Source organism: Plectropomus leopardus, chromosome 19 (assembly GCF_026936395.1).
Source record: "Plectropomus leopardus strain MGB_pleo_1.0 chromosome 19, ASM2693639v1, whole genome shotgun sequence".
Taxonomy (NCBI): domain Eukaryota; kingdom Metazoa; phylum Chordata; class Actinopteri; order Perciformes; family Serranidae; genus Plectropomus; species Plectropomus leopardus.
The window spans coordinates 28,116,115-28,140,774 of NC_142194.1; the positions used below are offsets into that span (position 1 = coordinate 28,116,115).

At 37.9% G+C, this 24,660-nt stretch overlaps 1 protein-coding gene across 5 annotated transcripts in view; it reads right to left on the reverse strand.

The window, feature by feature from the left end:
• Positions 1–4,451: 4,451 nt before the first annotated feature.
• ryr2a (ryanodine receptor 2a (cardiac)) overlaps positions 4,452–24,660 on the reverse strand; it is a 246,285-nt gene continuing 226,076 nt past the window's right edge. For all 5 annotated transcript variants that reach the window (XM_042507822.2, XM_088070115.1, XM_088070117.1 and 2 more), the window contains 7 exons: positions 24,240–24,386; positions 22,824–22,958; positions 18,801–18,957; positions 15,841–15,905; positions 15,529–15,629; positions 14,541–14,592; positions 4,452–11,821 (listed from right to left, as the gene is read on the reverse strand). In XM_042507822.2, coding sequence (XP_042363756.2) covers positions 11,726–11,821; positions 14,541–14,592; positions 15,529–15,629; positions 15,841–15,905; positions 18,801–18,957; positions 22,824–22,958; positions 24,240–24,386 — 753 coding nt within the window. In that variant the 3' untranslated portion in view covers positions 4,452–11,725. The remainder of the gene's footprint in view (positions 11,822–14,540; positions 14,593–15,528; positions 15,630–15,840; positions 15,906–18,800; positions 18,958–22,823; positions 22,959–24,239; positions 24,387–24,660) is intronic.

The window sequence follows — 24,660 nt, forward strand, 5'->3', positions numbered from 1 at the left end:
AGATCGACAGGTGGATTGGTGCAGCGTTTGCAGTAATGCGGACGCTGCACCGATTTGTCGTGGTGAAGAGGGAGCTGAGCCGAAAGGCAAAACTCTCGATTTACCAGTCAATCTTCGTTCCTACCCTCACCTATGGTCACGAGCTTTGGGTAGTAACCGAAAGAACGAGATCGCAGGTACAAGCGGCCGAAATGAGCTTCCTCCATAGGGTGGCTGGGCTCTCCCTTAGAGATAGGGTGAGAAGCTCGGTCATCCGGGAGGGGCTTGGAGTAGAGCTGCTGCTCTTCTGCGTTGAGAAGAGCCACATGAGGTGGCTCGGGCATCTAATTAGGATGCCTCCTGGACGCCTCCCTGGTGAGGTGTTCAGGGCACGTCCCACCGGTAGGAGACCCCGGGGAAGACCCTGGACACGCTGGTGAGGCTATGTCTCTCGGCTGGCCTGGGAACGCCTTGGGATCCCCTGTTAAGAGCTGGCTGGGGAGAGGGAAGTCTTGGCTTCCCTGCTTAGGCTGCTGCCCCCGCGAGCGACTCCAGATAAGCAGAAGAAAATGGATGGATGGATGGATAGTTTGCTATACTATGACTTGTTTATGGCATTTTTAAAATGTATTTTAAAAATACATATGACACAAAGGTTTTTTTAATGCTATTTTGAACAATACACTATATGATTTTTTTTCTGCTTTTTTGGACAACCTCTTATACCATTACTTTTTTATATTTTGATATTTTATGTCATTATGACATCATTTTATACTATTACTTTTCATAGTATTTTGGAGGACATGCCATACTTTGACTTTTTATGCTTTTTTTAATTGTGACATAATACTGTTAGAGACATTTCTAGCAAGCCTTTACAATTTCCGATTTTTGGAGTATCACTTGAATGCATCAGCTAACCTGGCATCCCAGGTTGTCTCATTAACGGCAGGTGTGTAAAAATACTCCATTGGGGAGATACCGAAGAGGACAGTTTTCTACCGCCTTTTCTTTGGGTCAGTCTTAATTTATAGTGTGATTAATCGTTTTTTTGCCCCATTTATTTTTTTTCATGTTGTTTTGGAAAAGCCTCGGTATATTTTGGGGGTATTTTGATTTCGTTTTAACGTGACAAATCAGTTCAGTGTCACACAGCAATTCAACTTCACTGTCAGTCAAAACCCGAAGAATCCAAAAATCATCAACCAAAAACTGTGAGTAGCCAAATGCGGCTATTTCAAACTTTTTTTAAAAATTATTATTATTTATTTATTTTTATTGCAAGACAAAAGAAAGAACACTGACAAAACTAAACACCAACATGACAACAAAAACATGAACCAGCAAAAGTGGGGCAGTTAAAATTTTCAAAAGGGTGGAGGATGTATGTGTGTGTGTGTGTGTGTGTGTGTGTGTAAGTGTGCATGCCTATATTCAAATTAATAATTCATGTATAACTAAAAAGAAAGAAAGGGGAAAAACATTTTGAGTAAATAAAAATAAATACATTAAGTAAGGAACAAAAGGTTGGGGGTTGGGGTGGGGGTGGGGGTGCTACCACTACTACCATCAAAATAATAATAATGGTTATAATAACAACAACAACAACAACAATAATAATAATAAAAACAACAAACTTATTAAAAAAGCTGCAATAAGACCTTTTCATACTAAATATCAATAAAATGCCATATTAGTATGTCGTCCAAAATGTCATAAAAAGGTCAAACTACAGTATCTCTTCAAAAAAGGAACATAAAAATGTCATCCTATAGTATGTCGTCTCAAATAGCATAAAAATTTCATACCATAGTTCTTATTCCGTAAAAAGATTTTTGTGCGATTTTGGACAATATATTGTTCAATGACATTTTTAAGATATTTTGGACAGCATACTATATTATGACATTTTTATGATATTTTGGACGACATACTACAGTATGACATTTCAAGGTATTTTGAACGACATACTATAGTGTGATATATTTATGGTATTTTGGACGAAATACCATAGTATGAAATTTGTATGCTATTTGAGACGACATACTATAGTATAACATTTTAAGGCAATTTTGGATGTTATGCCATGGTATCGTTTTTATCTTGAACAACATACTGTAGTATGACATTTTCATGCTATTTTGCTATAGTATGACAGATTTATGACATTTTGTGGACGACATACAATAGTATGACATTTTATGATATTTTGGACAATATACTATAGAATGACATTTTTAGGATATCTTGGATGACATACTATAGTATGACATTTTAATGACTTTTGGACGACATACAACAGTATGAAATTTTTATGCTATTTCTGATGGCATACTATCGTTTGCTTATTATTGTTATTATTATCAGTGTTCTGTGTCTACTGCCTTTTAGTTAGCGTATTAATCTCATATATCTTTAATATATCTCTGAATTCCCTACTTTATTCTGCCTTCACTCTTGTCTGCCCTTTGTCGGCATTATTTACTAAATTGTTTATTAACTCTGGGGTTTACAGCCTTGGCTTTGCCATGTTTGTTAAAGCACTTTGTAAACTGTGTTGTTAAAGGTGCTCTATAAATAAAGTTATTATTATTATTATTATTATTATTATTATTATATTTTGGATGATATACTTTAGTATAATATTTTTATGATGTGTTGGGTAAAATACTATAGTATGACATTTTTATGACATTTTGGAAGATTTACTATAGTATGGCATTTGTATGCTATATAATGACATTTTTATGTTATTTTGGACTTTTTTTTCTTATTTTGACGTCATAATAGAGTATTATATGTTATACTGGTTTTTGGAGTACTCTATGGCTTTTATTTTGGACAACATTCTATAGCATGACTTCATTATTCTATTTTAAAAGCCACCCATGCAAACACATGTAGTCTGACACACACACAGTTGCTTCATCACATTTGGAGTTTGACTAGTAAAAAGAAACCTGATGAATATTTCAGGAGCTCTCCTGACCAAACAAGGCCATAAAATTGGCCACTCTCATACAGTGTGTTGGAACAAGCCAATTGCTGGACTCTCATGACCCCAAAACACACTCTCTCTCTCTTTCACACACACACACACACACACACACACACACACACACACACACACACACACACACAACGTGCTATAAGTGTTAAACTAGGAATTGAGGTATGTATCAGATATTTTACTCTTACACAGCAGAGAGAATAGAGTGAGGAGTGAAATGATTATAAAGCAAACATCACCAGATAAACAATTCTGCTAATTACACAAATTATTCTCATGGCATTCATTGAAATATAACAGTAATAAAGATGACCTCCAATACGATGAGTCTTGGGTGGCTGTGGAGCAGAGGTAGAGTGAGTCGGAAGGTTGGTGTTTCAGTCCCTGCCTCCTCCTGTCAACATGTAGAAGTATCCTTGGGCAAGACACTGGATCCCAAATTGCTCCTGATGCTGCGTCGTGTGTGCGTCTGTGAATGGTTACTGAGTAACAGGTGGCAACATGTACGGTAGCCTCAGCCACCAGTGTGTGAATGTGTGAATGGTGCATTAATTGTCTAAATATGGTTCCAAGGATTCTCAGGAATTGTGGGTTTGAATCTCCATCTATTGCTGGTTGCTCCATCTTTCTCAAGGGCAGGAGAATTTTAAAGCTGGAGGTGGCGTGGTGCATCAACCATCTTAATACTTTGCCAAGGACGACCAAGAAATGTTGGTTCAAATTGTACCTGAAGCGGTTCAAAGGGTCCTGCCGTAGCGGGTCGGGAGGGAGCTATATCTCCCTCTGGTGTTTCGCAGAAGTACGAGTTTGAGGGTTATACAACAAAACAATAAAACCAGAACTGCCTGATATTATACTGACACTGAATGGGCGCCAAGAATAAGAACCTTAGAGTCTCAGTTTTCATTTCTGCAATTTTTGAGAACGTAATGTCCAAGCAACAATTTCACTTTGTACCAACCATCAGTGGCAGTTGTGAGTTTTGATAATGATGTTATGTTTAAGTCTAAAACGACCTTATTGACCCGTTTTATCCACATTGAGAAGTTTGCTGCAGTTGTCAAACTTAGCTGCTTCACTTTGGGTTGTGTCAGACTTTTTGAAGTTGCATAGAAGGTGAGAAGAATGAGAATACATCTCTACTGTAAGACCATTATTTGGCTCTGCAGTCTGTCACACCTCAACACTTGTTAAGTCATCAGCGCACTGCAATTCCATCATTACCTCTTCACCTTCCTCTGAAGGCTGTGAGAACACACAACAGCCAATCTGCAGGACATCACACCAAGAGACGTCAGGTCACCTGCCGACAATGCTAAAGTAGGCAGTTATAAAAGAATTCATTTTAAAATGTGTGCACGGACATTTTGACAGTGTCCATAGTCCATATGTTCTATGTGAAAAGTGGCTACAAAGTAGGGATAGACTTCAGAAATGTAGAATCAAAAATATTCTGCTCTTCACAAGTTAATAAATAAAGTTTTATTTTCAAAATCATGCAAATCCATTCATGACTCATAGACTCAGTCCCTCTTTATACATTAATCTCTCAGAAGTAGCAACAGCTTACTCAAAAAGTCTACATGATGCTTTACTGTGTGGCAAACTAAACATGCCCCCTCTGTGGTACATATGGAAAAAAAAATATTTTCACATGGGCAAAAAAACACTTAGCAATGGCATTATTCGCTCTGACATGGTATTGCAATGAAAATAAAAAGTAAAAAAAGGCATGACATTGGCATGGCATAATGAGCGCACCGCAGTATACATAATTCCCACACTGGCTGGTTGCAAATGTAACACTTATATAGTCATCTGTGCTAAATGTAAACTGCACGTGCATCCTCACTCAACATTAAAGGTGCAATCAGTAGAGATGGCTCTAAAGCGGCCTCTAGTGGCAGCATGTCTTTGTACGCATATTCTATGACGACAGGATGTCATGTATAAACTGACTCAGGTAAGATAACAGACAGATGAACTTCCACACTCGCATTTCATCTGTTTTTCACAGCGGGAGTACTGCCCTAATTAACTAATAAGAGTTTAACACATAGCAAATACAAACATTAGGGTGGTTTGGTTAACTGCATCAGACTGTAGGTTGCTTATTATAGAGACCCAAAATGTTCAATAATTAATAACACATTATGATATAAATCAGTACAAATTATAAAACCATGAAATGCCCTTCACAGAGTTTGTTTTATTTCATAATCTCACTTTTTATCCCAAAGTCGATCAGAACAAAAGGTGCAGAGCCACTTGTATTTTTGGCTGCTGCTGTCGGTCTGAATGAGTGAACGGCCAACTAACACAACCAGCGATCCCTCCAGATAGATCAAATATCACTTCATAATAACTTTTTGAGATGTAAAAATGCATTGGATTATCTCACATATTCATGACTATATTATCAGCATTCCTGCAGCATAAGGGAAATAAAATTTAAGACTTTTTTTTTAAACTTAATTTTAAACAAAATTAGAAAACACTACAAAACCCTGAACCGACAGCAATTGTTTAGGGTTAAGGACAATTTCACCCAAATGTTTATTGTGACATAAAACATTATTTTTTAAGAAATCCCTTGCTTTTTTGTTTTAAATTTTCTTGGTGAGTTTCACTCTGCATGTGGGATTTTATTGCTTTGATTCCCATCACGCAAGTTTAAAAACATTAAACATAAAACATTCAGAGCCTGGTATGCATCACCTATGTGTTTGAGCCATGCTGCAAAATTTTAAAGCAACAAAGCAACACCAGAAAAAAAAAAAAACATTCAAAAAATCCTACTTTTCATGTATTAGCAATGTTAGGACTTTTGATAGATGGAACAAATTTGAAAAAAACAAATAGTCTTTGTCATCAGCAATGAATTCAATGTCTTTGAAGACTTTTTAAAGGACCTGCAGTAACCCTGTCTATTTATTTATGATTATTTATAGTATAATGTCATGTTTACATATTTAATATTAAACACTCTGGGTCGTCATAGTTTAATGGTCCAAGAAACATGATCCTAATTTAGAATATGAAACTTAATTCACCTTTCACTGACTTCACTATTGTTCACTTTGGTTTTAGCTGAACCAAACCAGATGCATTTTGTGCTGAGAAAATGTTCCGTTTTAGACAGCTGACAGCAGAAACACAAGAGGAACAGGAAAAGTTCAGCCAAACCAGCATGTATGTTATGGTGGTTTTGTGCAATCAACCAACCAGCCAACATACTATATATATATATATATATATATATATATATATATATATATAAATATATACACATATATATTTTATATATTTTATATATTGCACCTTTAAGATTAAATGGTAAACTAATTTAACAGAACCTCAGTTTTAATTCCTTACCATTATTTAAGTAAATAAAATACATAGAATAAAATGAATAAATAAATTTATTTTTAAATTGAGACAAAGTTAAGCAAGCTTTTATTCGTTTTGCCTTTGTTTGCAATTTACAATGATTGGTTGCGTCCCACACACTCCCTGAAGAGCTATTGCTTAACCATAAAACGAAATGATACTTAAACAAACCTCGGACTCATAGTATAATAAAACAGAGATGGTTAAGTGAGAGAAAAGCAGCAGCCACTTTCTTTTTTTTTTTTTTCGGAGGGATGCACTTGTGGCAAATGACTTAAAGAGTTTACAGTGAAGCCCACAACACTTAAATACAATAATACAGAAATATTAATTCATCTTAAATTATCCTATTAAACAATTTTTGGGTGACATAGATTTAGTGTCTTTGTTATACTTGTTATAATTAAACCTGCATAATAAACATGCAATGGCATTTTTTTTCTGAGATTTTTTTTTTTGGAGAACGTCTATACAAAAAGAGTAACTCTTTGCTGTATTGCATAAGATCATCACAAAAAAACTTCAGATAAACAATCCTTATTCAAAAATGTTTCAAGGACATGTTTGTTAAACATTTGCCAGCTCGGAACATTCATTATAACAAGACACACTTCCTGTCACTGAGGAATGAATCAGTGAAAATAAGAAAATAAATCATACTGCAATAATATTTCTGCTTTAAATAGATTTTGTTTCTGATATAATTTTTGACATTCATTTCATTTATTCATTTGTCCTTTGTCTGTGCCCCCCCGAAGTCCTAATAAGTCATGAGATGTGTTCTTTGGAAAGTTTAAACACTGTCAGTTAATCTTCCTACTTTGCAGAGAGGGGTGTAACAATTAAAATACAAAGTAGAAACAAAATGAGCATACAATCCAACATATTGATATGGATGATGGAATTCTGTCTCTTGATGTCGACTCCTATATTGCACGAGACAGAGTGTATACAGTGTGTGTGTCTGCAGCAGAGTGTGTAATAAAACAAAGCGAAGCTAACGGCGAATCCATCTTAAATGTTGATGGTGTGGCAGCATCATGAATGATGAATACTGTTATGTGCTATGGAAACTGCTGATGCTGTTGGGATAGCCGTCAACCACATGGAGCTTGTTCTGCAAGTATTGTAGTTAACACTCAGTTGCAAGTTCATTAAGTCCACCCAGCTGAAATTAATTCAGTCTAACAACCCAGCTGTACATCCTCCTTCAGGCTATTGTCTGTTTACATTCAGGAGTATTTCTAATATTTTGTCCACCCTATTTTCTTACACCTTTCTATTAACTGATTTGATGTGAACACCTTGAATAACACATTATTATTCAGCAGCACCACAAACTGCAGGCTTCAAAATGATCACACAATTAAATCAACACCTCTCACACTGAATTAATAGCTCAGTGTGCTTAATAAATACAACTGTGAGTGTGTAAGGAGCCACCTTCAACAATTATACGCTTTTGTTCAAATGAAGAAGTCGTCTGCACTGGTCGAGTGGCACGATACTATGTGTAATCAAAGTACAGGTTCCTCTTTTTACTACTCTACTATAAGTACCACACTCTGCGCCTGCTATTAATGGTCCCCACTCAATTTTCAAACAACATGAAGCATGACCTAATGTCATTTCAGCCCAGTCACCAGAATACAATGCTGGTATTGTGTGTTTCTGCAAACCAGATATGTTACATTTGTACATTTCACTCCTGTCACATTAACATTTCTAGAGTGATGTAAGTTCAGATGACATGTTAAGTATATGATGTGTTTCTCATCAGGGGAAGAAATGGATGTGGATGTGTGACACCAAGAGGAGATGGTTGCCAAGCAGCAGACTATGGCTGGAGACCAACAAAAGTGAGTATTTTTGAATGGACTGCAGGAGGGCCAGCCCGACAAACACAGAAGTCTGTGAGTGAGTGAGTGAGCGAGCGAGTAAGTGAGTGAGTGAGTGAGTGAGTGAGTGAGTAAGTAAGATATAAAGTTACACCATTGGTCAGAGTGACTGATGAGTGGTGGTATTTCCTCATTGGAAATTAGTGTGTGCACACAGATTTTTAAAACTCTGGTATACCCGCTAAATACAGGCAATAAACTGCATTCCCATTGCCTGTAAACACAGCAGTGCAGCACGCTCTGTCTTTCTGTGTGGGTTTTGTTTGTGTGTCCATGCGCTGTCACAGACAGGCAGAACAGAAGAAAAACAGAGGTCTTTGAACACTTTTCAGTCATTTCTTCTCTTTCTATAGCTCTTACTTAGTCAGTCTTTGTTTCAAACTCAGTGCAGACCAACTTTGAATAATATTTAACTACTGCTTAGGAGGAGAGGGACGGTAATTAGTGGCAGTGCATCATTGCATTTTGCCAGTTAAGGAGCTGCAATTACTGCATTCACCTGGTTGTTTTGTTCCCATCAATGCTGATCGGAGCCGGAGGTGATAAAAATCCATGTCTACTACAGAGTGTGAATGCTGATTGTACATTGCATTAAAAAGCCAGATGTTAGCAGGTGTTTGCGGGGTTTTCTGTGCAGTGAGAATGAGGCTACAGATACATGACAAATGTCTTTGTTTAATATCTGGCCTCATTTACATGAGGTTTCAACATTTGTCCAGGGTGAGTGTATCAGTTCTTCAGAGTCTTTTGACCCAAGTGTAAATGTTGATCGTATGCATTCCCCTTCCATTAAAACACCAGATGTTAGCAGGTGTTAGCGGGTTTTTGTGCAGTGGGAATGAGGCTTATGAAATGAATAGGCACTGTATTCTTTACTGTATGTTACCAGTGTGGAATAGTAGCATGGTGGAATTAGCGCAGCGCTTGGAGAAAAAGTCAAGGCAGAGTGTTGACTGGGTGGCCATTTCTGTTTAAAATTAAAAGCTCTCTTACAGTTCATACATGGTCCAGTCATATAGGTAGGTTTTGACCTACACTTGTTTCAAAAAGAGTTTGTGACATGTCCAGCTATGTTTCTGATTACCAAACTGGGCATTTTTTAATGACATTCCGGCCAGTGTTTTTGTGCCTAAACCTGACGACATGTTAACCCCAACATTGTCACACAAAATTGAAAATTGAAAACGTAGAAATGTAAGAAATGTTTCAACAGATTCACAGAATATAATATGTACAAACATATCAGTGGTTTCCAGAAACGTAAAATCCAAAAATTATTTTGAAGATTGGGTTTATCCTTTCAAACTGAAATTGACTCCCCAGAACTTTACAAGACGTCATCATCCAACATTACTGTATTATTAAACAGAATTGATAAAATCATACTTTAAAATAAAATGTAACACCCCCTTTTGCACTGCATGCAGCTATAATGCAAGCTTAACTGAAATTCGAAGTTAATTTAAATGTGGATCTTTATACCAAGGTCTGTACCAAAAAAAGAATATAAACCAGTAAGACATCTAGTAATTTAATATTTGCAATAACAACATCCTCAGGGCATTTCTCCCTCCATCTCCGTCCCATCTCAATATTTACTTTCCTATAGTGCTCTTGGTGTTTTCCTCAGTCTCTACATTGTGTTTATGTAAAGCACTCTGACATGACTCCTTCTCCAGCTTGCATAACTCACCCCTGGCTTAGTAAGGCACTGTTTCCCCTCGTCTCCCCTCTCTCTGCTTTCATCCATACATTGATCATCGTCTGTCTCCAGTCTGTCCTCCAGCTCTGACTCATGGGTTGCTCCAGCCTGGCTGATTATTTATCTTAGCTAACAAGTGCACATTTACTTAGTTGGCAGCTATTAAGTCTGAAACAGACAAATCCCTTTTCTGCTGCTTTGGTATTGCTTTTCATAAAACTACATCAGTTGATGAACAAATGTATAGAGCAAGCCCTAATTAAGTAGCGTTAATTGAAAAAAGACAATCTAAAGGTCCACTAAAGGGACACCTCGAGGCTGTGATGTTTCTTACACACCAAAATATTATTAGACAGAACAATCATGCAGACCATTTAGCTATTGTTAGAGCCTTGACCAGTAGCGGGGCTGAAGGATTGTCTGAATGGTGGCATTAAAACATGTGCTCAGTAAATTCCATGGCAATCTGACCAGTAGTTTCCCAAAGAGTCATCTCCATCCTAAACCATGCCACTTCTGGGGCAAAAGATTAAACTAAAGAAATGTTACCAACATATCAATGATGGATTGAACCATTTTGCAAGCATTCTTTTGGGGACATTTATTTATTATTTATATAGTCTTGAGGGAAAAAAAAGATGCTGATAACTTGCAGGCTGATGGAGGATTATGACTAGTTGACGTCCATATTTTTCTATGGAGTTTTCAGCTCCATAGGAAAAAAAATGGACTATTGATCATGTTGCGAGCAATGTGAACACTTAGTTAAGGAGCCCTTCACACACAGTGTTGGCATGTACAGGGTGTGGACACAATTTTAACATCTGCAAACTATACTTTAATTCAGTCCACTACAGCATTCCAATGTGTTAAGATCAGGATGTTGAGTGTTTGTGACAGTGTCACAGAGGTGTTGATTTGACTGCTTACTGTGTAATTTTGTGATGTGCTGGATTAAATTATAACGTATAGGCACCTTTTATCTTCCCATGTGACATGTATCACAAACTAAAAAAAGGATACAATCTTAACGAAAGCTGACATATAAAGCTTGTCAAAGGTCTGATTTATTGCAGAGCTGTTGTGTTGAACTATAGCAGTGTTGTAGAGGTGTTCCATCTTTGTGTCCACCCCCTGTACCTACATGCAACGTGCATTGTACACATGAAAAGTCGTAAACATCATCGTACTAATGTTTGCTCTTTGTCTATCGTTTACTGTACCTAAAGTCGTTCAGGAAGAATTCTCCCTTCATTTTCCCTCCACTCTCCTCCTCTCTTCATCTTTGGGTCCTCCCTGTTTCCCTCGCTCCATTATTCCTTTGTATTTTTTGCTTGTTACTGTGAATGTAGAATAAGATGAAGCAGAGAAGTCATCATCTGGGCCAAAAACCTTGACGTGCCACCAGTCACGTATTGTACAGCATATACTCTGATATTTCCTATGTACAAAGTCAGAGTTAGAAGCATTCCAAACAAAGTGTGCTGGAGGTTGGGGCAGAGCTGGCGAGTGTCTGGATGAGGAAGAGCTGGGAAAAAGGCTTAGGATGGGGCCTGTAGAGGATGATGGAGATGTAGCTCCTCCTAGACTGGGAGCTGAGTATAGAACCCGTTGTTGGCTGGAACAGGGACTCCTTAGAGAGCAGTAAGAAAGGTTTGAGGGCTAAGCAAAGGGCAGATGTCTGTAGAGGGCCTTGAACAGGTTACAGTATGAAAGGGAGGAGTTTGTTGACCCAGAAACAGATCAGTTGAGCTGATCCTCGTACTGTTTCCGGAAACAGTCACCAGCAGGGAAAAACTCCCAGCAACGCTCCTGGTACATCTTCCATACGTAAGACTCCTTTAAGACAGACAGGAGAAGAAAGAGGAGATTACATTTTGTTCAACATATTATGAGTCAGCCAGTGAGGTTAGTAACAGCACTGTGAGCTTCAAACACCAAGCTAGCAAAGGCTTCAGAATATATTTAAACAAACTGTCAGAGGACCGGGTCAAAGCGTTTCCACCTGCTCCCAATGGCAAAACTCTACGGCTATGTGTCATCGTACGGAGGGCCAGAGTTTCCATTATCTGTTTGTTGGGTTTTGATTGGTAAAATCCATTGAGGTCCGACGTATTGAATCTCTGCGGGAAAAAATATTTACATCTGACACTGTGTCCTAACAGTGAGCAAGCTTTCGACAATCGCGCGTCGCATAACATCGCAGCTCTCTGTCTGTACTGATTCCATTAAATATGTGCTTCTGTTACACTGTGAACAAAAACACGTACCCTTCAATAGGGATGTAACAATTATCTTCTCACATTTATTATTTTCAGACTTAAGGAAGCTCAAATGCTGCCACACTTCGATTTAAAACTGAAGGGTGCATCTTCTATTTCAATATTGCCTGTAGCAGATCACCTGTTGATTTTTAATTCCCTTGCGATTTATCGTTACATCTCTAACAATCAACTGTGTGCTCAAGGTCGTACCAGCGAGGAAATCACAAAGATAGTTGAGTGACCTATTGCCATCTTCCCACATTTGTCCTCCTATATAGAGAACACACATTTTGCATTAGTGAAGATCATCAGTGTTGGGGAGTAACGAGTTACAGTAATTACAAAATTAATTTAATTATAGTTACTTACAGTTACTGAGAAAACATATAATTAAATTACAGGTACTTATCAAAATGTTGGTGATTACAAAGAGGTTACAGATAAAAAAAATATTCAGTACAAAGTTTATATGTTAAACAAAGCTTTAATTCTGTTGCTTTCCATCTCCAGCAGAGCAGGAATCCTGCTTTTGGAAGATTTTTGGACAACGCAGGTAAGCAAAGCCATTGAGACAAACTTGAGAAGAACAGCTATTTAAAACATTTGTTAGAGAAGTTATCAAAAAGTAAGAAAATGAATTAGGGTAAAACTTAAATTAGTCAGCTATAATTTGCTGAAACCACTGAACTTGACAGGCTTATATTTTGGTTATTTGTATGGGACCGGGTTTTAATTCCTTTCACATAAAACTGTTGATAAGCAAAGTTAGAAATACGATCAAACTGTTTATTTAAACGTATTTTTTTGGTGTCCCGTTTATCATGTATGTATTACTTCTTTGGTGCTCATGGTTTCAGTAAAATGAACAGTATGATTTAATTGTAGGGAATCTTACCAAGCTAACCATGTGTGTAGCATGTCCATACTGATAAAAGTTTAAACAGTTAGGTGTTATTCAAGCAGCTAACTAACAATATTTCCAACAGGTAGCCAACAACCTGGTGTTATACATCCAAAGAACTTATATAAAAATGAAGTGCATGGTAACTGGGCCTCTAATTGAGACAGACCTTTATTTGTTCAAATGTGTTGCCACACTGGCAAGTTAAAGGGACTGGGCTTTTATTTAAAGTTTTACGGTCAGTTACATTACTTTAATTAAAGTAGTTACACAACTTGGTAACACTTTCTATGAAGGCATTCATAGTGAATTATAATGCATTCATAATGCTTTATGACTACACTCATAAATACACATAATGCACTATATCAATAGGCCAAGTCAAGTCAAGTCAATTTTATTTGTAAAGCCCATTATCACAAAACACGGTTTGCCTCAGAGGGCATAAAACATTATAGATGTGACTTAAAATAGTTTATAATTATCAAGTGTCTTATGGATGCTTTTGACTAGTTATGCATTACAGGTTGAATGACGGGACTTATAATGCATCATGAATACCAGTACTCACCTATACATACGTACATCAACAATCAGCTGAAGTAAGGAATCATAGTGTGATATAACAGTCCATACAATATCATAAGTTATCATTGTATGTATCTTTAGTAAAGTGAGGTGCATTTATAACAATTTATGCACCATCATAATGTTTCATTGTTCGTGTTAAATAATAATTTTCACGCATTTATAAGAATCTATGACTTAGGATGAATCTATGTCATCCTAAGTGACAGTAACTGTTGCAGTCATCAAAATCCGCAGTGAGTATACCACTAACCCCACCCAAAACAGGCTATTTGCGAGATTCATTGGTTCAAGCATATTCAAGCATATCAAGCACATGATTATGTGATATATGAATTCTGAAGTTAGCAAACAATCCAGCAGCTAATGATAGCTTGCAAGTAGACCCTACACTGGTTAGCTGGCAAACTTACAGCATCTATCTTAGAGCACCTCACTTTACTTAACACATACAATGATATTTCATGGACTGTTATATCACACTATGAGTCCTTACTACAGTTGATTTTTGATGTGTGAATAGGTGAGTATTGGTATTTATAATGCATTATAAGCCCCATCATTCAACCTGTAGTGCATAAAGAGTCATAAGCATCCATAAGACACTTGATACTTATAAATCATTTTAAGTTATATCTATGCTTTATGCCTATTGATATAGTATGTGTGTTTGAATCATACTGAACAATGTGAGGCGCAAGGATCAGTAGCACTGGAAATAGGTTAAAGCTGAGCTGTACTAACCCCATTACAACAGAAAAGTCATGTACATTTACTGAGAGCAAAGGAAAAAGAGCAGGTTTACCTGGCCTGTGTGCTCTGTTTCATCTTTGTTGATGAGATACATCACAAAGAATCTGAAACACACACAAACACACACACACAACTTAGAAAAACATATCCACTGACAATATTATCACACACACTGACAGAGCCTGATGTTCACAGGTTTTTACCTGGATCCTATTCATTTTTTTTTCTGTCTAGGTGACCAACGAGAACAACAATGTTTGGAATCTCTCCTGTAATTTCATCATTGTAATACACATTTTGTTTAAAAATCAACAAAAAAGCTGTCTTGGTTTGTCTTTCCAACTCTGATTTGACTGACATAAACCTTTAATTCACCCAATCAGATGTGAAAACACGCTGTGTCTTTACATGCTAAAATTACAGTTTATTTAAATGGAGTCTGGTGACTTTGGTAATGGCAATTTCGGGGCCCTTTATGGTTGAACACTAAGGATGTGACTCCTTAACAAAAAGGTCTATATCTGTAGGATTTCTTCTCATAATGTCAGACACTAACATTAACAATCTGAGCCTGTCCATGGCAAAAACAAATGCTTTCACTGGACATAAATTGACGGTGCGAACATGCCCTACGTGCTTACATTTCAGCCTGGTTCGCTTGTTACTGTACTAATTTAAAAAATTACTGTTCCCATTCGTCACTTAGACAAAAAAAACAACTTAAGTATAACGGGGGTAAGAGGGGGCGTGTCATCCATCTTTATATACAGTCTATGGTCTGTCTCATAGGAAGGTTTAAGACACATTCAGAATCATACATCTGTGAAATGTGTCTGCCACCTTGTTGCATTTAGACTGTGTTTCTAATAACAAAGTGTTCTGACATAACTGCAACAATAATATCAGCACACCAAAAGGCAGCACTTTGAGTCTTCCAATCAGGGGTCTTGCATGAGGCGAACGTGAATAAAGTACTGAGTGACACTATGATAGAGATACAAGTTCACACACAAACACTCAGAAGGTCAAGGTGTACTCACAGGTAGTTGGCGAGGTTGTGCTCCTGTAGCGTGTGCGTTTCAAAGCCATGTGGCACTGTGTCAAAGTAGTCATTACCTATTCCACAGATAAAACATTTGGTCTGCAAGAGAAACATGGAAGATAGGTCATTACATAAAACATTCACCTGCCACGCTTTACTTGTAAATCTGCTGGCTGTTAAATTGCAACCTGCATATGAGTGGAAGAAAATGTGGCTGAGTGGAGATAGACATTTTTATATTGGACCTGCCAGTCACATGTATAGTACTGCATTGTTTTAAGTAGTATAGTGTATGTGTGTTTCCTCTCACCTCCATGTCTTCTTTCACTTGTTCCTGCTGGTCCCTCAGCTCTCCAAAAGCATCGATGATCAACCCTGAAATGATCAGACCACAGATGGAGAACAATTAAACTGACTGGACGACAGCCACCTGAAAACCTTGAGTCTTTTGTTTTATCCACAAGACCCTTTATAGTAGTGGATCTATGTGTGACAATTATCTCTCAGAAAGGTCTGGAGGCACACATATCACATGCTACAGACTGAATCACAGTGATGTCACACTTAACACCAAAAGTCACTTCCAAGTAGAAAACTGGATACTGTTTTGAATTGTGGGGATATGTAAATTCTGCAAAATTCTGCACTTGTTTATTTCTGTTGTCAGTTGTACCAGTAACAAATAAAAATATAAAGATAACATGGTGGTCTGAGCCATCCGACATTTCTGTTGCGCTTATTCTATGACTTGTGTTGCTTTGCTAACATCTTTAATAAACCAAATCTACAGGTGTTCTGCTGCCATGTGTTTTCCAACGAATAGTGTTTCCCACCTGTTAACGCGCCTCCCTCTGTGGTTAGGGCTAGGGACTGTTTGTTATTTATGAGGGGGGAAGGGGTGCTGCAAAATGGATTGAGCATAATTTTTTTTTAAAAAAAAGCTCTGGGGCAGACATGTCGGCTTAGGTGAGGGACAGACAACTTTAAATGGTAGTATTTTGTATTTTCTTAAATCACCTCTAAACCTCACATTCCACTAACGGATGCGAAAGGCATATTTTTTTTTAAAAAATCAGCAAAATCACAGCATTTATCATAGCCAGAATTGTAAAAATGTCCTCTAACAAGAACATATTTTGAGGAGGATTTGCATGATTAGATGTTTGTTTTGGTGATAAGTAATGCCCATGCTGTTTGCTAGTTGCTTTGGCTGCAATACCACCTACATTTTCTGGGAACTCAAAAAAAAGTTTTGAAGGAGGAAGGTTGAGTGGTTGGGAAAAGCGTTTAGAGCTTTGGTACAGTCAAGATTGGCAAAAAGAGTCACACCCCAACCGCCCTTCTGCTTTGACAAGTAAAGCAAGCAAATAAACCCTCAGAGGGTCTGGATCATGTTTAGGTGGTGCTAAAACATATCAACATGGAAACAGTCTACAACACAACACCAGCAGAGAAGTTAACCATGTCCTGCTGTAGACGAGGCTGCAGCAAAACATATTTTAACCACCAAAACAAAATCAATATCACTGTAAGTGTTCACTTTATTTGAATATTGTCTCCTCTTTAGCTTCCACGACAGCTGATGAAGGCAGCGATAGAGCAGCAGCTCCTCCGTTCAGTAAAGTAAAATGACTTCTCAGCGGAATCAGATGTTTTTTAATATAACGGCATCAAATCACGGTCAGTAAGGGCTGTCTTACAGCAAGGTGAAGTGGTGAAAATATTCCAAATAGCATGTATGTAATATGATATTTATTTAAGGTGGCTTGAAACTAATTGATTAAGGCAGAGTTGGCTCAATACTATTTGATTTTGCATATGGTTTACTTCCCTGAAGATATTGTAAATACACATTATGATTCACACACATTATGTTTATATTTTTTAAAGGACAATTAGAGACTTGTCAAAAGAGGGCATCGACCTTCACTCAAAGTGGCTATGCCCTCTATTATGCAGAACTTTTAGTCTAAATAAAATGTTACATTGTGAGTTATATTAAAATTTACCCCCCGTACAGTTGTCATTGACAGGACAACCAGCAATGGAGCAAAACTATTTTTTTTTTTTATCAACCAGTCAATCAGTTTGTTTAATGAAATCATAAGATATAATTCCGTTAAATGTAATCTCGTCATTCCTTCAGTTCCTTTAAAATCATTAGAAAAAAGACGTAATAGGCAGGGTCTTCATTTAGGATCCCTTTGTCCTCCTCTCAGTGCCATCTGCTGTAATTGGCATTTTATTCCCAGCCTTAGCAGCGAGAAGAGCCCATTATCTGAGTGGTTGAGATCTTTAATGATTCTCCTGACCTTATTCTTGCAGCACCTAAAATAAACATCCTTAACGATTGACTCTGCTTTGGTGCCAGCCTCCAGTGGCTTTTAGAGCAACTGCAGTTTTTTGCACTTAGGTGTTGATTTCTTTTTCAGCCCAAGAGGTTGCTGCTTGATCAAACAAGTCAATGGAATGCAGCCATCAATTATTAATTATTAAAGTTGTGATCAATATTATGATAATAATATGAAGACTGTAGTCTGACTCACTGCATACAGACTTTGAGTAAATAGCCTAGCATTGCCTAACCCTTCAAATTGCTATCTGCATGCCACTTTTTTGCCAGGTTATCATCGCTGCATCCTGGGCTTATCACCACCGAGATGACCATGACATAACTCTAACTTCACAGAATTTAGGCCTAGTGGATGCTAATTTAGAGTTGTTTTTTTAGTACATGAGAGTAACGTTTCAGCCACCTGAAAAGGTCTTGTCCAATGTTTGGTTGTACTAAAAGACCCTCTTAGGAGTCAGATGTTCAGCTTTTCCTCTACGTACATTTTGTTTCAATGGGTCTAAGCCGGTTTTCTGCAAGCTAAAATTACCATTAGCATCATAACAGTTAATCATAGACTGTAAATACAATGTGTAACCAAGCTAGCAGCTAGTGTTAAGGGGTAGCTCCACCCTCCCGTCCAAATACGGTCACTTTCTGTTCCAAAAATCTAAGATGGCAATGGCCAGATTGGTGAACTCAAGGCTTCAAAACAGGAGTCCACAAACCAATGGTTCTTCCTACCAATGCCCATGATAATGACTGCTGAGGCACAGCTGTGTGATCTGGATCTGACCCAAGACTAGTGTTAGCCCCACAGACCCCTTTAATAATTCTTTGATGCTGAAAAAACTAGCAGAACAAAAGGAAGGTCATCTCCATTGGGTTAGCACCCGTCTTTTCAGTCAGTGTGTGCGTGTGTTTGTTGGATCTCTCACCCTGTATGATTGCCAGGAGGATAACAATGACAAAGAAGAAGAAGGTGATGTCAAAGATGATGCGGTAGATCTCGTACTCGTCTCCTGCTGGGTCCTCAATCTGGTCACCGATCCCTCCACCTGCTCTCACGCCCACATACATGTGGAACATGTAGCACTGAGAGAGAGAGAGAGACCCAGGAAGAAAGAGAGAGAAAAAGAGAGAGTATTAATATTGTTAATTGTTTGTTAATTTACCCTACACAAATTTTAAATACTTATACAGCTGATCAATAATACACATGCATCTATCTATCTATCTATAGCTATCTATCTATCTATCTATCTATCTATCTTTTATGTTTTTATTATGTACTCAGGTCTCTCTTGAAAATGAGATCTCGATCTCAATGGGACTTACCTGATGAAATTTAATAGCTTACAAATTACTAGTTACCCTCTTAGAAACTGAATTAGTTGCGTAACTATTTTAATTACCCATCTATGTTTAGCGATGTAAGCTTTTGCATTTCATGACTTTTTGATTCCTTTTCTAAGTAATGTTTTAAACAGGGTAAAAAGCTGAAGAAACCTAAAAATAAAAGTGCGTAAATGCTGCACCCAATTTTGTTTCAACAGCTTTGCTGACCTGCGTTGTTCAAAAATCATTCCTGCACAGCAAAAAGATGTAAAGCAACAGAATGAATGTTTTGTTCAACATACAAACTTTTTAGAGAAAAGATTTTCCCTCATTGTGTGAGATCTGAGGCAGTTACATGGTCTGTGTCCAGGACATTATGCTTCTGCTGAGTGTGCATTCACGATGAACATTTGTAGTATGGACATTATAATCTGAACACAATAAAAAACAATTACAGTAAAATAATGTTAAAGAGAATTAATTTGTTTTAATTGTGAAACTGTTCAGAGAGAAAGAAAACCTTAAAAGGTATGTCAGCCATACAGTGTATATATAGGGAACAAGATGCAGAGAGGAAAAGAGCAAACGGAGAGAGAGAGGGAAGACGATGTGAAAAGCCTCGCACAGACAGACGGAGGCTAAGAGAGGAACAAGTGGAAGAGAAAAGAAGCCATCAGCTCAGATCCTCTCATCCTGCTGTCAGTGTTATTGTAAGGGATTTATTCATAAAAAGGGTAGAGAGGAAAGAGCAAAAAGCTGCCCTGGGCAGTGGCCCTCCATCAGTCCATCCCTCCATCCCTCTAAGCTCCTGTCACCATCCTGTAGAGCAGTTAGAGCTGCCACCCACGGGCCCTTAATAGGAAACACAAGAGCTCTACGGAATGCTATGGGTGACTGACTATAGGGGATTAAAGTGTGTGTGTTCTGAAATTTCCGGGTGACAGAAGGCCCCCTCCCACCCCCAGAAAACACAAACCATGGAGCCCTTATATAGTATTTCTTTCAGATGGCTGAGTAGCAGAGAGCAACCTCTTCCTCCTCCTCCTCCTCCTCCTCATCATCATCATCATCATCATCATCATCATCATCATCATCATCATCATCACAGCTCGGATTCACTCTGGCTTTACCTGTTTCCTCCCTCCATCACTGACAGCATGGGCCTGGATATTTGACTTGACATGTTCACGTTTCCTACCTGATTACACTTGTTAAGCTTATATACATTAACCCTTTGAAACCTGGAGCAACCTCACTTTTCTTTTGCTGCTTTCACAAGTATTTAAAACTTTGAACCCCGGACAAATGGGTGCAATTTCTTTCAAAATATGAGAGGAAAGGCTATAAGCAACTTGGTATGAAATGTATACTGCATATTAATATAGCTCTTTGTTCTTTTATTAAGTGATCCATGACAAATGCACACAACCAACACATGTTGGATTTTGCACCTTGTACATAGTACACTCTGCACCATGCACTTTATACCATTCAGTTTACATTACTGTTACTGCACTTTTGTTCTATGAATTGTTCATTTTCTTTGTTTTTTTCCCTTTTTCTGTCTTTCTTTATATTTCTATTGTTATATTATTGTTATATATATTATTGTTACCTGCCAAGGAAATACCGTAAATAGCAGTCCTGCTAACTCCGGCATATTTACAGTTGTATTTTATACCGATGCTCAGTAAAGTGCTGTATCCCTTTAAATAAACATTAAATAAATAAATGTTCCAGGAACTGTAACAAATTAGTAGATTAAGAAGCTTTTTTTTTAAAAAAAGATTAGTAAAACTCAAATGTCCAGGGAATATAAAGGCAAACATCTAGAAGAAAACATATTTCTAATTATCATAGATCATATTTAATATCACAGAATTATATTACAGAATTAGTATGCATTTTTAAGCACTTTTCCCTGGTCATTTCCTTTTTTTTTCTTTAAAAGAAATAATTTTCTTTCAATCTTTCTTTAAATTTCCTGCTAATTTTTTTGGTCACTTCTTTCATGTGATGCTAGTGCTTTCTTTGGGGCTCTGTGTTGTTTTTGTTTTTACGAAATCAAGCCAATTCGCTCAGGTTTCAACTGGTTAGTTACAGGCATTTTATAAATGGAACATTATGCTACCAAAGTTTAAAATGCATAATGAACCTACTCTTTGTGTACAGCCTTTAGCGTGAAGTGAACACTGCTGCTGCCTCCCTGTACATCACAGCTGAGTCACTTTCAACTGGTTTATTTAGAATGCTATGATGGCAAACTTGCTCCAGTATCATGAAACTGGTTTCCTGTTTCCATCTTCTATCCTGGATCTGATCCTGGACCATCACTTTTACAGAACTCAGAGGCTGAATCGAGCTCACATCATGATGAACAAACCCAGGTTGGTACCCTGATTAAAACTCATCTTTGTTAATGCCACACGCACTGTTGCTATTCCTAAAAAGCCAACAGCTGCTGAAGAGAGCATGTAATCTTCCTGCAGCTGAGCTGAAGCACAGATGGAGCCTGAGGGGGAACACTGTCAGACTAAGAGCTCTGACCCATGACTTTATATCCATACATGGACCTGGACCCTCTTCACAGACAGCTCCTCAGGAGACTTCCTGCCTTCAGACTTTACTGATATTAGCAGTGAGAACAGCAGCGAGCCACTGCCCAAAGCAAAGAGACTAAACGGTAGTGAGGAGGTAGCAAGTGGAGGCATGGTCTTAAAGGATAACTCAAGTATTTTTCAACCTGGACCCTATTTGCCCATGTTTCTGAGTCTAAGTGATGAATGGATCAGCCATTTTTCAAACTGGTGCAGCATTGAGTGAGAGCGTTGCAACCAGCAGCCACCAAACAGGCTGTGATGTCAACACTCGGGCATGTTCACACTGTCAATTTATGTCTAATCAAAGTGTTTGTTTTTGCTGCCGACAGGCTCACATTGTTATTCCAAGTGTCTGAATATATTATGGAAGGATCTTCCAGAGACAACCCCCTTTTGTTAAAGAGTAAGATCCTTTTTGTTTTACCAGAAACAGCCCCAATATCACCATAGCCAAACCCACCATACTCTATTTAACCCTTACGGACTTTTTGACACATTTTATGTGCTTTTCATTCTTCATTTTTTTATCATTTTGGCTGTGTTCATTCATATGGCATACATTTTGGCAAGATTGTGTACTTTTGTTTAATCTTGAAATTTCCAGTTCAGCTCCTACAATAAGTATAAAATACACTGTGGAAAGAAAATTGTTACATTCTGACTATTAAGTGCAAAAAATTCTCCACCGACATTTTTGATCCCACAGCCATCAAGGCATAAAAACATGCATTGTATTATTTCTGGGTGTCATTCTGGGCTTTTGACTTGGAATTTGTCATTTTTAGTACCTGATGATGTCACTTGTACCATATTTGGCATAGGGAGAAAATACATGCTATTTCCACTAGGTGCACTGTCAACTGAAAATATTTTTTAAAGCTTGATTTTGAAATGTGCATATTGTGCGCAGAGTAATAAGAGCATGCAATATTAAAACAGTCCCTAAGGGTTACATAAATAGTAATTTTAGCGTGTTTACTTTCTGCACTACAGCACAGACAGCTCTACACTTGTTATCCTCACCGTCAACATGTCGTCACACTTCATGTCTGGCAGTTCTCCATCTTCACTCTTGTTGTAGAACTTCCTGAAGAAGTTGAAGGCCACGACTGTGTAGAGGTACACCACCACTGCCAACAGGCCCACTGTTAACACCAGCTGGAGGACAGAGACAAACACACACTGCAGTAATGCACTACAGACTACAGGAAGACAATACAGGACCACAACAACATGCTCAGCTGACTGAGGAAAAACAACAGTCAGCATTTTTGTATACATTAAAAATGTGAAACTGTAAAATACATTTTTGTATACATTAAAAAGTTGTGTATAACATTTAAACTGTCTTTCAGGACACTTAATTATTTATGTGTTGGTGTCCTTGAGAGTAGTTTGACACTCCTTTGTGGAAAACTGTGGAAGGAAGCTCCATACAGTAGCAGGGCGGTTGTGACAAGCACGCAGTTCATCACTTTTCCTTGCCTGCTCTGGTCTGGAAAAGAGATGCAACGCTTCACTAAACTCACAATATGATTCACAATACTGGGTTCACTACATTATTTTCTCACAATTTTTTTTTTTTAAATTCAAATGAGATTATAGAAAAATTATGACTGAGAAGTGTTCTATTAATGATTTCAAACAAAAATTACACAAAATACTGCATTTTTTCCTCTTTTCTATTCCTAATTCTATTCTAATTAAAGAATCCCTTTTTATTTCTGAGGTATAAATGCAAAACACAAACTATGCAATGAATGCATCTCTGGACACAATGTCCCCCACTGTCAAAAAACAAACAAACAAAGGTGGCTGCTGTGGAAAGACTTGCTTTTGCTAGAGGGGAAAGCAGAGAGGGTGAGTTTGAAGAACAAAGTTGGACATTTCCCACTTGTGCGTGAGAAGCTGGACTCAAATTCAAATTCATTGTTTGTTAAGAGCCATTTGAATGTTCACCAGCATTCTATATTGTTAAGTGTGACAAAGTTATTGATACAAGTGCAGTGCACGTTTAAAAATGCCTGTTCACAACACACCATATTTGACAATTTACATCCTCGGTTCCTCAGCAATACACAGTCGTCAAGTGATTTTGTTCTTGAAATATGAGGAGGACAAGCACACCCTCTCTCTCACACACACACACACACACACACACACACACACACACACACACACACACACACACACACACACACACACACACACACACACACACACACACACACACACACATACATTCCCTGACTTTATAGATAGATGCATGCCTATAACCAAATATTATACAGTGCTAAGCATTTGTTATATCATTTTTCTCATTTTTGCGAGAACTGGATCAATCAGTTGCAGGTAGGTGTTTGAGTATAAGCGTGCAAAAGCTGAAATAGTATTTATGTTGACGATACTGTGCTTAGTATGTGTATGTTTTTTTTTTACCTGTTTGCCGTTGTGTGTGACTGAGGACAGGATGGTACGGAGCGTCTTGAAGCCCATGGCGATGTCCAGTAGATGGGCAGCAAAGAAGAAGTTGTTATAGTGACCCAGGATGGACATGGTCATATACCAGGCCAGATACAGGAAGGACTGCAGGGAGCGAGGGACAGACAGGTTAGTCAGTGCAGTGACTACTGTATACTGCTCTCAGGTAATCAGTAGAAAGCAGCAGGAACAGAGGTCTGTGAAAACTTTTCAGTGATTTATTTATTTCTTACTTTGACTTTTAAATCCCCCTTTCAAACTCAGCGCAGATGTATTTGGATCTGTGTTTTAGAGCTTCCTCAGAGGACACGGACAGCAATCAGTGATGGCGCATCTCGCTGGTTAAGGAGCTGAAATTAGCACATTCACCGGGGTGTTG